This window comes from Balearica regulorum, chromosome 8, assembly GCF_011004875.1.
Source record: "Balearica regulorum gibbericeps isolate bBalReg1 chromosome 8, bBalReg1.pri, whole genome shotgun sequence".
NCBI lineage: Eukaryota > Metazoa > Chordata > Aves > Gruiformes > Gruidae > Balearica > Balearica regulorum.
This window is the reverse complement of record NC_046191.1, coordinates 4,537,631-4,552,801: the sequence shown is the minus strand read 5'-3', so window position 1 is coordinate 4,552,801 and position 15,171 is coordinate 4,537,631. Positions and strand designations below refer to the sequence as shown.

Here is a 15,171-nt window from a genome sequence, read left to right as displayed (position 1 = left end):
GTCTTTGTTGAAGTAGGCACCTATGGTCTCCAGACCAATTTACTTTTCAGCTTAATGAATCAGGATCTGCCTGTACATAGGTTGCTTGCTTTTGCCAGTGTTTAGCAACCTAATATGTCTGCCTTAAGTAATTACGTGCTAGGTAGTTGAGATGTAGTTCAGCCAAAGGCATAAGCTGTATGGGAGAGCGGGATGGAAAGGACCTCAATTAGATTTGCCTCAAGCTACTGTGACAGCTCCCATAGAGACGAATTTTGAACTGAAGAAAGCCAAAGTGATTTTGTTCAATGAACTGGTTTTCTCACTTTTAAATAAGCTGGCCTATAATATCACAATTTGTTTTGGTTTTCCTGAATGAAAATTCTGGAGTTTTTAACTGCCAACTAGGAAATTTTGTGGAGGGTATTTCCATGTTTAAAAAAGCCCTAAATCTGATTGTTTCTAACACCCTTTCTAACACCCTTTAACCACCATGCATTCAGTCAAAAAAAAAAATTACTTTTTTTTTTTTATAGTCCTCACCGTTATCCTGCTTCCTTCTGATCTTAGTACTAGTTTTGCTAATCAGCTGGGTTAAAAATTGCAGAACAATCAGCCAAACATATCTCAGTTAAATAGGAGTATTATATGTAATTGAGAGGGGTAATTGGTAATGTATTGTATGTGAGATAGGGTTGGGACAAGGTATCAGAAGAGTTATAATATTATTTATTCAGATTCCTTGTAAATCCCAGACTTCTGGCATTGTGTGGATGATTGTAAAACACAAAAATTGGAGATTGTCTACAGTCGAGGGAGAAAATCCCTTACATTGCTTATTATGAGATCCATTTGGATGGATGGTACTTCTTACTGAGGTTCTGTTTCCTTTGATGGTTATTTAGTACCGTTCTGTTTAACCAGAAAGCTTCTTCAATGCATGTTATATATCACTTATTTAACAGCATATCTGGTTTGTGTATTGTCTTTTAAATTAACAAGCATTTAGATTGTCCAGTTTGGGGGAGGCTATAAAATGGGGACAGGATGTACCCTTTGGTTGGGTTCCTTTCTGAGGTTGCTGGGATTTCAGCAAGGGATTGATATATCCAAATTCAAGTTTGCTTGTGTCAAGTTAGTGAAGGAAAGGGACGTCTCTTTTTGATTTTCTTCCCTTTGTATTTTTATGTGCTTGCAGAGCCAGATAGAAGCGCACATGAAATGCAGCCACGTTCTGCATGATAGATGAAAAGCTTTTCTCAGTGAGTATGTCATAGTTGAGTCAGCTGGGCCCCCTGCTGCACTCTGCTTTTGTTGTTTTTAAAAAGGTCTACTCCTAAAGTACCTAATTCTGTTAAATATTAGTAAGCCAGTACAGTGAATTTTGATTACTAAAGTTGACTGAAGATGTATTGTCTGCCTTGTGTGTTGCGTCTGGTAAATAACTGGTTGCTGTGGTAACCGCCTAAAATGGTAGAGGGTCCTTGGTACCACATAAATTCTTTAAACAAAACCTGATCATAGCAAATTCTAACATTAGTCTTCGAAGAAGGATGAAAGAGGAGGAAGAGATTCAGACAGCTTTTTCCTTTTGTAAACTCGCTGCTTTATAGGGGAAAAAATAGCTAGAAATAGTCTGTCTCGTACGAAATGAAAAGGTTGTGGATTAAGGCACTGCATTAGTGAAACAGCTGTATGAATGTGAAACAGAAAGTTCTCCAGCCTCAGCCATTATGGGTTTGTTTGGTTAGGTCTAATTTTGGAAGTCATTATAGCAAAGGTAAATGACTTGCACAGGAGACTACTGTAAACAAAAGACTCGATACATTTACTTTGGCAGGAGCCTTGCGAAGACTCGGTCCTTTCACTGCCGCTTTTATGCAGCCTTCTGTAATACTCTCACTGCCTGCCTCTGCGTGCAGACGGCTCTCATTTCCCTTCCTCTCTCCCTGACAGCTTCTTTTCCCTGACAGGTAGGATTTAAGGGTGGCAGCACCTGCTGTTGAATGCTGGTGTGTAGCTGTAGAGTACCTTTATTTTTATAGTAGCTGTCCCTTGAGTTTTAAAGCCACTGTGTTTTGCTCAAGTAAGAATCTGTTCACTGTCTCCCAGTCTAGTACTGGAGTACAATCCGTTTCAAATGCTTTACATTTTAATTGTGGCCCCTCTTTGGTTACTTTTTGTGGGTTTTATTTTATCATTTAATAGCTTTATACCTACAGATTCTAAGCATACTGATGCTTAGTTGAGTTTTCTAGTTTTTCAGTGAAGAGTAAACCATGAGAATTCCAATTTTCTTTCCAGGTCTCTACCCATGGGGTTCAGTCAAGGCTCTGCCCATTCCACACCTACTTACTCACACTTGTGTGGGTGGGGAGGCAACTTCCACGATGAAAGAGAGAGAGGCCATGCAGAGCCTGCTTCTCCCCTTTTACAAAGCTCCTCATGAACATCTTGTATGGGTGTAGCAGAGCTTTCATTGATTGCTAAAGCTGGGAGGGTGAAGCAGAGGGGCAGACTCAGTATTCTCTCCTTGCTGCACTTGCTTGCTGACACCTCTTTTCTGCACTCCCTGACCGTTGGGTGACTAGGAGACTCCCCTTCGCCATCCCCGTCGTGGGTGACTTCTGACTGCTGTCTCTTCTTCTTGTGGGAAGTGATTTCAGTCAAGGAGTAATTGTTCAGGTTTACCTTGACTCCTAAAACAGATGGGGCATACTCTGCTGTTAATTCATTTTTTTTTTAAATACAAGATTATTATGCTGCATCTTCAGATCACAAGAAGCCCATCCCTGCATGTTCTCACATGCTTTATGCCCATAGGGGATAGCAATGCTGCTGGTCGTTGATATATAACTAGTACCAAAGGAATCTATAGGGTCATTTTCTGCTGCTGCTGCAGAAGAGAGGATTATCTTTATCTCTGAAATTGCTCCCTTACTGTTCATTAACTAGAAATACAGTAATTGAGAAGCTGGTAGCAAAAGATTTTGTCTAATAGTAGCCTTGATCTCTAAAATGGAGTTTAACCACATAATAATTACACACTAAAATGTTTGACCAGTATGACTGATATAAACAAGCCAACCATGGAATCGCGTGCCTGGAAAGAGGTTTTATTTCAGATTCATTTCATCTCAAGCTGTATATACAGGATACTTGTATGCTTTCAGGTCAGGCAACTGATTCTGAAGAAAAAGATGTGGTTTTAGCTGCATGAACTTTTTTTAACTTCCTTCCACCTGCGGGGTCTTTGAATGTCAGGAGAAGCAGACAACTTTGTTTTACTGATATTATTCTCCAACATCTTAAAAAAACAGAAAGGTAATAGAAAAATTCTCTTAAAGAGATCTCCAGCTAACTGAGGAAGAAATGCAAAAGAAGCACCTCTTGAAACAGCTAACACAATGTTTTGACTTCACACTAAGAATTAGTAAAATCTAGACTTTTTTTTTCCTCTGAGGAGATAGTTTAATGTCATCATTTCCTTCTGTGTAAGCTCGATGGTGAGGTTTGGTTACTGCCCCCGATATTTGAATATAAACACAAAATTGAGTGCAGAAGTTTTGACTATACATACTTGTTTTAAATTTCCAGTATGTGATTCAGCCTAGCATTTCAGAGGCAGAGGTGTGGCTGTCAATAGAATAGAAACTCTTGGAGAAATGAGAAGTTGTGTGTGCTCACTAATCACAAAGTGCTCCATCCATTGCATCTGTCAGGAAATGGGCACCTTCCTTAAAGTGAAGAACCAACATTATTCACAGCAAAAACAAAGATCGAAGTGATATGTAAAATTAAATACCCATATTCTATCTGTGAATTTAATATAATGACCTTCTTTTCATCTAACAGAAAGGTAGTATAACTGCATTTCTAGAAGATTATGCTCATGGGCATTCCTGATATTTTATGATACACTAGTCCTCTTAATTAATCTCTGTTGTGGAGGACGTTTTACTTCCTTTCTACGCGCCAGAGCATGCTTAGGTGTAACATGTGCAATAGAATTGACTGTGAAAATAGGCTTGTTTTATGTTAAAAAGGAGTTTTGTCAACTCTGCCCAGAAGATTAGTTGAATTTAGTAAACGCTACAGACACATGCTAAAAGCCATGGTATTGGCAGGGAGGTGTATGGGAGCTCCCCCTGTGCTTTTCACTGCCTCTCACCCACCAAATCTTTAGCTAAACAGGGAAGCGTGTGTGGTTCCAGGAGCTATCAGTCTCATTGCTTTGGCTGGGGTTAAACTCAGCAGCCAGAGGGGAGACTATCAGAGATGGTGTCCTTAAATTCTGAAAGTTTAATGAATCTAGATTTGTTCATCTAAGCTCTGAGCTATCTCTATCAATGTGATTTAATTATTGAAACAATCTCTTTTTGCAAGACAAAACTTAATGTGCATTATGGGAGTAGAGACGAATGCAGACGGGACCTGCCACCAGGCTCCCTGGTGACAGGACTGAGAAGGAAGGGTTGCATTGCTTGTGTTTGGGGTGACATGAATCTTCATACTTCATAAGGCCAGGGAAGACTCAGAAAAGGATCATTTAAGTCTGTGAGGAAATACAGCTGCAGTAGGAGGAATTTGCTGCTTAAACCAGTCTCTTTTTCAGAGGTTCTGTTGCTATAGCCACCTTATTCCTAGTAGAAACTCCTGGAAAGGATGGAAATGGAACAAAAAATTGGCCCCTGCCTTGTGCAACAGGTGCAGTTTTCAGTTGTGAGCATGGGCTGAGCTGAAGCTTGTTCACATGCAGAGAGTGGCTGCAGGCAGCCTCATCAGTAACTACCGCAAGAACTTAGGATTTCTGCATAAGTATTTCATATCTCTTGGAAAAATGCCAAGCAGAATTTAATTGCTTGTGGTGAAATCTTTCTCTGTGGCTAGACAGAACATTGAATACTTTTGAACTTCTAAATTGCTATGGGACAGCCTGGTCTAGCATGGTTATGTTTAATATACATACAGATAATGAAAGATACTTCTTAATCAGATAGAGTTCTTTGATGCACCTTTTTTTTTTTTATATATACCCCACACTAATTTGAGGGAGAGGAAGGGAGTTCTTGTAAAAAAATACACATTTGTTTTTCTGTTTAGTAAATTGACAGGTGTTTGTTTTTTCTTGTGTCTGCCCAGGAAACCACGTCTTGTCTCCTGGAGAGTCTGTTGGAAAAGGTCTAACGCCAGAAGCTGCAAAAGATCTCGGTCTCCCCAAAGGCATTGCAGTAGCAGCATCTCTCATTGATGCACATGCTGGAGGACTAGGTACTCAGTCATTTATTTACTGTTCTTGGAAACAGGAATGTATTGAATTAATTTTAGAAAGCCATTTTTCTCACAGCCTGTTTTGTATCCAGGAATTTGGTCTGATTCTGTTGTTATGAAATAGCATAAATAAAATTAAAAAACCCTCACAATAACTGCTAATATTGAATATCTGTTTATAGAAAGGAGCTATCACTGTTTATTTCTTTTCAACTGGATTTCCAAATTGTTTGTTAACTTCTTCTAGTTCCACTTTGAATTCCTGAACTAAAACAGCATTGTGTTGGCACGTCAACGTGCTGAGAGTTTGCATCTTCTGTGCCTCAAAACTTTGGGGATAGGCAAGAAAAAAAATTAATATTCTAAGGGAGAAGTCTTATGTCTGAAGCTTGTTCATAGTTAGTCTTCCTTCTTAGTTTTAGAAGCCATTCATGCTTTGTTTAAATAATGCAATAGAGACTTTCACATACAATTATGCTAGCACAGTGTGGGATATATACCAAAAACCGCTGCTTTTGGTCTAGGGGGTTAGAATATGTAAATACTGTGTATCTAAACTAGCAAACAAGAGTGGAGGGAAAACTGGCCATTGCCTCAGGCCTGATACTTAGATTTTTTTTTTCCTTTTGCAGCACAATATTCTGATGTGCGCAGTATTGAAATATATTTGGTGAGGCTCAAGGGCTTCATGTTCTTACTATGCTGTTTGGCCTTATCTAAATACAGTCAATAACAAAGTGATTCAATGTAATTTTTTCAGCAGGAAATTGAGGTTTTTTTAGTTTGATAGTTTAGAAAAAAGTCTTACCTCAGAAAGTTTCAGTGTTATTGAAACAGTGCTGTTCAATGGAAATCTGTTGCTCATCAGAGTACTTTTCACTAGATCTAAATGAAATACTAAAGTACCTAAAGTAGCTGCTAAAGTACCAGTTTTGTTTCAAATGTTTTGTGGTGTTTTAAATCTCATTTGTTCTTCTAGAAGTTGTGGCCTGGAACTTTTTAAATGTTTAAATCCATTTACTTTGCTTCTGATAACTGTTTCAGATGAGGTTGAGTAATCATGTAGATTGCTTATTACCTCAGAAGGATTAAATATAGATCCAGCTGCAGAAAGGAAAACTGAGTTTTAGTGTCATAGTTACAGATGTGTTGCGTCCCTACTATTGTGACTGACTTAAAAATCTCTTTGTGTCAATTAGAATCCTAATTGCATAAAAATGTGTATAAAACTGTATGCCCTGGCAGTTTTGTGTTCTTGAAAAGGATTTGATAATAAGCTGATCTGAAATAATGAACTTGCTGAAAATCTGGACTTCACAGAGCACGTGAAAATGACAGTGGAGGGTCCTCGTTTAATTGGCATCATTATGTGAGTACTTGATTCAGAGCACAAAACATTTGCCCCGTACATTTCGTGTGCTGAAATCAATGAATTGAATTTGAAGAAGAATAGAGAGCAACTGTCTGTTCATTTGCTATAGACTTCTGTAAAGAAACTCTAACATTAGAAATATATAGCTGCTGGCATCCAGCAGAGTAAGACTTCAGTGGATAGAGACAGTCTGCTTATGCTAGTCCTGTTTATCAGAATATGTTTTCCCAGATGGCACCACAAACACTAGCAGACTACTGAAATCATTGCCAGGAGGAAAAAAACCCAACGTATAGGTTGTTGTTAGAGAGGGAGAGACGCCTTACAGAGGGAAGGCTGAGTAACATGATGGGAGAACTGGCATGCGAATCACATGATAACTGAGTAATCTGGGAAAAGAGGAAGATTTAAGATGGAACTCATCCTTCTTTAAGTTGGAAAGGGTAATAAATAGATGGGGAAACCAGTAGAAAAGACAGTAAAAAGGAAAAGATTTGGATAGCAAAAGGGACAGCGGGAGCAAAAGGAGAGCTGGAGGGTGTGAATGCATGTAAAGAGAATGAATAGTGTGGCTACACATCCATAGCTGTTAATAAGTCTTTTTTAAGTCTAGTTTAATCTACAGTGTGTACAATACAGAGCTGAAAATCCTGAAGGGAAAGCAGAAAAGCAAAAGGAGAACACAGATAATAGAACTAGGAAGTGAAACAGTTCTGATTAAAAGATATTAAGGATGGCAATGCAGTAAATCATATTAATATTTTAATAATGATAAAAGGGCACAGAAGAAAAGAATATAGAGGAGAGATATTTGAAACAGTGAATTAAAATGTGAAAATATTGGAAATAACTCCTATCGTTGATGTAAAACTTTGGTTTTGAAAAGATAGTGACGTATGCTTTAGTGCTTAGTTTTCTGTGATCTGTATTGAGGTTTGCAATTTGTTTGAAGGGTATGACTTGTCTATTGGTAAGCATTAGATTAGTTTGTGGGACAACAACATCCAGTGGATGTCATTATTCTTATTCTTGGACACATTCTGCTGGTTGTTTTAGAAATAGTCCGTAACAGCAGAGTGATGAAAAGGGCTCTTTTGTATCCTGCAAGCTAAACCAAAATGACATGATAGACATCTTGTTTTCAGTGATAATAATTTTGAGACAGTGTTCAGATCTGCTTTTGGCTGGATATAAAGTTGTGTTTCTGCTGGACAGATTCCTGAAGTTCATGAAAGCTTCAAAGTTTTGAGTAAAATAAAGATAAAGAATTATTTAATATGTATGTCTGTGGAGGTCACCTATGACTCCTGAATCAGTCCATCTGATACCTGTTATGGAAAAGTAAAAATCTAAAAGCCAAGTAGTTATGTCTTCCATTTTGACCTACTGTACCAATTTAAAAGAGCCTACAGATAAAAATGTGAGTATGGGAGGTCAGTCTTTTGGAACTGGCCTCATAAAAATATTGTTTACATTGCACCTTTTAAAAAGACATCATCAGCATTGTTTCAGCAAAAGTAGATATTTTATTGTACAGTATCTAAAATTCTAAAATACTTTGTCACTGTGGAAGAGATCCAAAAGTAGACATGCTAAGCGTTGCTACTTTTCTAAAACCTCTCCTACAGTTTGTGTGGTGTACAGAGTTCTTGTTCTCAGTCTGTCTTGAGAATCTTGAAAAAATTTTGAGTCTGCCTCAGAGTATGAAAAATTCCAACTCAATTAAAGATTAAAGTGACTTATAACAGCAATTTAATTATTTTTACTGAATAACATATCTAAGCTTTCATTGTTATGAGAATGTTCCAGACTTATTTGCTGACTTCAGTTAATCACAAATAGGAGGACTGTAGCAACTCTAGACACTAGTAAAGCCACTGACAAAATCCCACTGATTTCAAAAAGGCCCAGAACACGTATTTTGCAGAAGGCATGTTTTCTTAGTGATTAAAAAATATCTAAACATGAGTCTCTTCAATTTTGTACTGTTTATGAAAATACATTTGCAACATATGCCGACAATTCAGTTTAATAGATTTGTTCCCTCTGAAGTGTGAACAATATTTTTAACTCCTTTAAAAAATTCTAATGCAGTGTTGCCTAGTACAGGAAATTGCCTTTCAGACAACCCTGTCCAAAATTCTTAATACGAACTCATGCGTGTCTGTGTTTAAGCAGTGAAAAATAAAGCATACGAGGAAGAAGCCATACTTTTAGCTTTCTGTTCTTCCTTACAAATAAACTCTGTGTATGACAGCTATGCTAGTACATAGTTACAAGCCAGCTAGGATAAAGGGACATAAGGACACATTTTTGAAGGCTGTAAAATTTTAGCCCTTAATTTTCTGATCATTTAGATAACTTCCAACTATAATACCATGATAGCTGTGGCAGTCACGACACACAAGCCCCAATAGACTGATTTGGTGACAGAATCTTGCAATGGTGACCTAAACAAGAAGGTGTTAATGAAATGTAGCATACTAACAGGCAGTAACACTTGGCATCTTTCACAGCGTCCAGACAATGCTTTCGTGATCCTAATACAGTGAGGAAAAAGATGCTATTTTTTAGCAGGATTGGCAAACTGGTCACCAGACTGCGGGTTGCAGATGCAATGCACAGTCTGGTGGCCAGTTTGCCAGTTGAAAAGTAATGCTCAAGGGGAAAAAAAAAAACAAAACCAACAAAAAAACCAAAAGAATATTACTTGTTGGACTGCTGCATTTTGCTGGGTGCAGCACAACGTGATACAAGAATGCAGCCTAGGAGACAGGAGGAGAGGGCAGGATTTCCACTTTAGGCTCCCCTTAAGTGAATTAAGCAGGATGTGATGCATCCTGAAGCTTGGCTGTAGGTCTGCCCCATTCTGTAAGCAAGATCCTGCTCCTCTCTGACATCTCCTGGGTATATGTTTCTGGTGCAGGCTGAGTGCTTGCAGAGTGTCCTCCATCCTGCCCTGTCCTGCATGCAGAAGCTCCTCAGAGCCAAGCACAGTTCCTCTAAGGGAAGGAGTAATCTGCCTGTAGATGGTTCTGTCTGACATGGACAGAACAGCAGCAGCAGTCAAGACAACAAAACTGGCAGCCTTCCAGTCTCCTGCCAAGTTACCCCTTTCTCCAACTCATCCCCTGACAAAACACATCATACATGATAAACTGTGAACAAATAAACATATCTGCAGTCTACTGTACTTCCCTGCACAACAGGTCGGTCTTTTATTCTGCATGTTAGTGTACTACCTAAGAGATTAAAGGTCAGGTTATAGTCAAAATAACATTTAAAAATTACAATGGTAAACATGAACATAGAAGAAATCATCTTGTGTCCTCATGTATCTGGAATAAAAATACATTTTAATCTGATTTGATAAAATAACTTTTTTTACTGACTAAGCAGACTTTTTGTGATTTGTGGCAGTTGTGTGAGATACTCAGCAATTATTTGTGGAAAAGCTCTGTTTTGTGAGGGTTGGCTTCCTCTTCTTTAAAATAGAATTTTAATTTTACTTTAATAGGAGTAATTGGAGCAGATGTGAAGGGACACAACCTGCCATGTGAGAACCAGCCAATTACATCCCGAGTTGCTATGATCTGTGGAACATCTTCATGCCACATGGGGGTAGGTTGTATGTGTAGTCCTAATTTGTACAGAATATACTAATGTTTTTGAAGGGAAAAATGACCTTTGTCCTTCTCACCCTTTTCTTTTTTCTTGAATTTTTTCTGTTATCTCTATCTTTACCTTTGGATATTAATTATATATTACCATGCATTTGCTATTAAGCAAGAACTTTAATAGTAGTAGAAATCAATACTGAAAAACGACATGGAAAGTAAAACCCACGATGCTAGAGTGGCTTAAAGAGCAGCCTGAAATCTGAGCCAAAGACTCTGAGCCTGAGTTATCCGTAACAAGCCTGTCACTAATGTGTTACAGGATAGTGTCTTTGGAGGAGTGCATGTCTTCAGTCACAGCCGTTCTCCCCCACCTCTTCACTTAATCAACATAAATCCTTCTACCTCTGAAAGTTGTCGTGATGTATAGAATTATGGTATGTATCATGACTAAAAAGAAAGGAAAACCCCAATAAGCAATTTTCACTTTGCTAATTTTTCTCAGTGAATTAATACAAAAGCTTTTTCTGAGATTGCAATAAAATTTAGTGTCTGCTTTTGAAATTTATACCTTTTTAAAATGTATGAGTCTGAAAGCATTCCATTTAGATAAGTACCCTTTTCTGCCACATTTTTTATTTAAAACTAATTTCAGTCTTAAATTTAGACTGATTATAACTTGGATTTTTCCAAAATGAGCAAATGGCAATGGGAGTGCTTTAGGTGTTAGAGAGGACTAACATGCTTCATGGAGAGAGTTCCAGTAGGGAAAAAGAAAGCAAGCTGATAATAAAATGTCAGGCTTAACAGTAAGTTAAGTTGTCTTGTTAGTAACAGCATGAATACGTGGTGATCTTGAGCATGAATAAATGGTGATCTTGTCACATGGATTGTAGTTCAGCAAAGCATTTAAGCACATGATTGAATTTAAAGATGTGAGTAATCCCAGTATTGTGAAGCAGAGCATTTAACAAAAGCTTAAATCCTGTAGACCAGCTGGATTATGTTTGGATTCCTTCCTAAACAAGACTTTTAAACCTCAAGCTCCACCACTCTTAGCTTACTCTGTCTCTGAAAAATTACATTGGTATCTCTTTGTCTATGACAGGGTAGGTAGGGCACCCTGCAAATACCGGCTCTGGGGAAAAAAGTCACCCTTTGAGCCTGATGCTACTTTTATTATTTCCTTTTTTTTTTTTTTGACAGAGGTTTCTGCCCCTTCTGAAGAAGCTGTTTGTGTGAACTCTTCCTAACCTATTTCATTTAGCTGAGTTAGTTAAAATCGTTAAAATTAGTTGGGTTAAGAGACATAATACTGGACCGAAATGAGCTGAGCAGCTCGCAGACAGTTTCCCCAGAAGGTCTGAGGGCAATGTTGAGCAGCTGGAAATGGGCCAGTTGGCTCTAACTTATTCCTTTAGTATAATGAGCCCTGGAGGAGGACATGCGTGTAGTTATTTATTAATTTTTAATATATGCATATTGGTAGTTTCTAACGTAGACCCAGTTCACAACTGTAGTTTGTTTTGCTTCCCAAACTAGAGTATGGCATGTCAGTGTAACCATGTTCACAACACTTTTTGTGTGCATACTCCATGACCATGAAAGATGTTGCTCCACACACTAAAGTAACAAAAGTGACATGATAAAGTCAATGTTGATGTTAATCAATGTTCTGTTCTGTCATTAAAGCAACCCCAAAGTCGTACACAGACTGCACGCCATAGACAAGGTAGAACCTTTTAAGGCTCTTAATCACTTGAATGCAAACTCAGGAATAGATGCTTGTGCAGTTTTTGGCTAGATTTAAGTAGATTTTTATTTAAATGTAACTACTCAGCATTTTATAATCATTTCCTTAACTGCATTCCTCCACTCATCTGCTCAGAGGTATAACAATCTCTAGCCAGCAGACAATAAGCAAATTCTAAACTTCTCTGGATTTAATCTGTGAAAGGACTTTGGTTTTACTGTTCTTTTATCTATTACCTGTATAGTCTGCATGCAGTGAATGTAGAGCACACAGAGCAGTTGTATTTGTGTTTTAATGAGACCTGTATGCAGCTGCATTTGGCTGAAATTAGCTGTTCCTTTTTTTAATTAGGGCTATAAAATGAAAGTATATTATACTTGTGTTTTGATAGAAATATATATTTTCTCTCTCCCTGTGCACCAAGGGACCCTCAGGGCTACAGAGATTAATCATCGAGTTTAATTTAATGCAGTGGGAGAGAGACCTGTGTGGTCAGGCGGGCATTAAAAAGTGCCTTTGATCTGCCTCAGGTGCACTGAGCCCCAGTGAGCCAGCAACAATAATACCTTTGTGAGATGATCAGAGACGAGAGAGGGAGAAAATGGCCTGTGTGGAAACTCAAGGCCGTCCTTTGTTGTGGTTCTGGCAAACGAAAGAGCCAACTGTCAGGAGAAATTCAGAAAACAGAAAGCAGGGTGAAAGTACAGTTGGATTTCTTTCAAGGCATCGTAACAGGAAACTGTTCAGAGTCATCTGCTATGCCTTTCTTTCCCCCTCCCTTCCTCCTTTTTTGGTGAGGGCAGGGGTACTCCTGTTGGGGGGTGTGTGTGTGTTGGTACAGTATTTCCATTCTCTAGACCGAATACTCCGTGAGTCACCGAAGCAAGTATTGCTTGAACACAGTATTTACTTTAAACTTCAAGAGAAACTCCATGACCCAGTTTTCATTACCTCAAGGACTCTGGAGATCTTGAACAAAAGACTTTGCTAATCATGCCTTTGATATTTTAGAAAGTACAAATGTGGAACCTAATTTTACTCATGGCTATAATAGTTTAATTTGTGGTAGAACTACCATTTTTAAATGAGGATACGCTTTTGGAATTAACCACTGACGGTTTGGGGTAATCAGACACACACAAAGCTTTTTGTGTTTCTGTTGAGATACTTGAATAGCTCATGAAAGAAGCAAAAAGCACGTTGTAATTAGGTTACTGATCCAAGTCCAGGTCTGAGTTGGTAGTTGCTGAAAGTCACTGCCACCTCAGGGCTCATCCATTATCCATGAGGAAAAAGGAAAGAAAAGATGGGTTTCTGAATATTTTTGAACAGTTATTCATTTTACATGATTCTCTGCTGCCTCCTTTGCCCGAGCAAAAGTCATTGGCAGAATTTGCATTTGGTATGGCAAATAAGCTGTCCTTTTACTTGTGAAGGATTGTCCCGTAGTTTAGGGCTGGGATTCATTTGCTGCAGCTTTGATCTGTCTGTGCAGCATAGGTATTGCTTTCAAGTGACAGATACTCAGTGGCTGACTTTTCTGAGTGGGCTGCTGCAGGTCATCGTGCTTTGTAGACAGGATCTTGAAGCTCTAGCACCCATGTTTAGTTTTGGAACTTTGAGGAGACTTTCTTTTTGTAGGCATGGTGACTACACAAAATGCGGGAGTAGTTTTTCACAGTAAAATAGCAGCAGGTTTGAGGCATTGAAATAGGAGCTTGCATGTTATTCCTAACTAGTAGTTTGCATGGGTCTAACAGACATGCCCTAACTTCTGGGAATAAGGTAATTGGTTTCCCGAAAAGCCTGTCTTTCTGCCAGTGTCTTATGGGTTTTATGGGATATTTTAAAAGTTTCAAAAATCTTTTGTTGTCTTCTGAAACCTTTATGTGATCAGAAGGATTTCAGGTACAGATATCTGTATTATCTTGTCCCAGTCCTGAACACAAGCATGCTTGCTCTTTTGCAGATGTGTAAAATCACCAAGTTAACTCTCAGGTGCCAGTTAGCAAAGAGCAAAACAGCGGTATGAACAAGCACTGTGACAGGGAACTTGTACACAGAAATTTCCTGGTATTCCTTGGAACAAATGATCTAAGCAGTACTGCTGCTTCTTTCTGGTAGATAAATCTTGCAGTTTCCCATACCTGATACCAGCATAGCACTCTTCTTGTGGGCACTAAATTCACATAATGAAACTTTTTTTAATCCTCAGAGTAAAAGGTTTTATTAGACTGTATGGTTTTTTGTCAAAGAGATTACAGATTTGAGTAAACTTATATGACACCTAACAGACTGGGACCAGACCAGGACTAGTTTTTGGTAGCCAGAGGTCATGAAAGGAATTTGAAGTAATTTAAAATGATAAGCAGAAATAAATGATAGTTCTGGAGGGGGGAAATTAAGAGTGCTGAGGGTTATGGAGTCACTAGGGCATAGTGCCTCTTCGCCCAGACTGGGACTTCTATGGAGGATAAGGAGGACGTGCATACAGAGCTGCGCGAGTCAGAAATACCGAAGCCCGTTGTGAGAAAGAGCAGGGATCTTCTTTTGCAACATGTCGTCTTCTCTTTTGTTGTCTGCAATATGGGGTCCTCGCTAATCTTGTATGTGTACAGGATATGTGCTGTTTATGCATATTGAATAAAATAGCCCTGTTCATAAAATGTGTATAAACTCTCATTTCTGCCTATGTTGTGGTGAATTAGGCTCACTTAGAGTTCAGCGTTCTGCTTTGCACTTGTCCCAGAACAGTTGTTCCATTATGAAAATATTTGTCATTCTTGCTCTAACACCTTTTTGGATTCACTGCTGAAGGAAGTAGCCAGGGCAGCTTCTAATGGGAACATTGTCTGGCCTGATTCCAGCTTACCAAGGCAGAGGGGCCTGAATTTGCTGGCATTTTGAATCCCAAATATACAAGGTTTGTGTTCCTTCCTATCCAGAGTCTCTGATTTTATTTTTTTTTTTTCCTGTCGTTGGTGACGTGATCTGTGTGCTTCTTCAGTCATTCCTTCTTCTTTATCAGCTCTCTGTACTCAAAACAACTTTTTTGGGATTGCCAGGGAATCTTTTCACGTTTAGATGGAGTCTCTTCCTTTGCATCTGTTTTTGTTACTTCCGTGACTCTTGTCATTGGAACTGACTCACCTGGCTTGGCGCGCAATTCTTTTCTCCTC

The 15,171-nt window shown here is 38.6% G+C and overlaps 1 protein-coding gene across 17 annotated transcripts in view; it reads left to right on the top strand.

Moving 5' to 3' along the window:
* Positions 1-15,171, top strand: part of FGGY (FGGY carbohydrate kinase domain containing) — a 320,610-nt gene that overhangs the window by 241,216 nt on the left and 64,223 nt on the right. For all 17 annotated transcript variants that reach the window (XM_075759257.1, XM_075759256.1, XM_075759259.1 and 14 more), the window contains 2 exons: positions 5,122-5,250; positions 10,140-10,243. In XM_075759257.1, the coding sequence (XP_075615372.1) occupies positions 5,122-5,250; positions 10,140-10,243 (233 nt within the window). The remainder of the gene's footprint in view (positions 1-5,121; positions 5,251-10,139; positions 10,244-15,171) is intronic.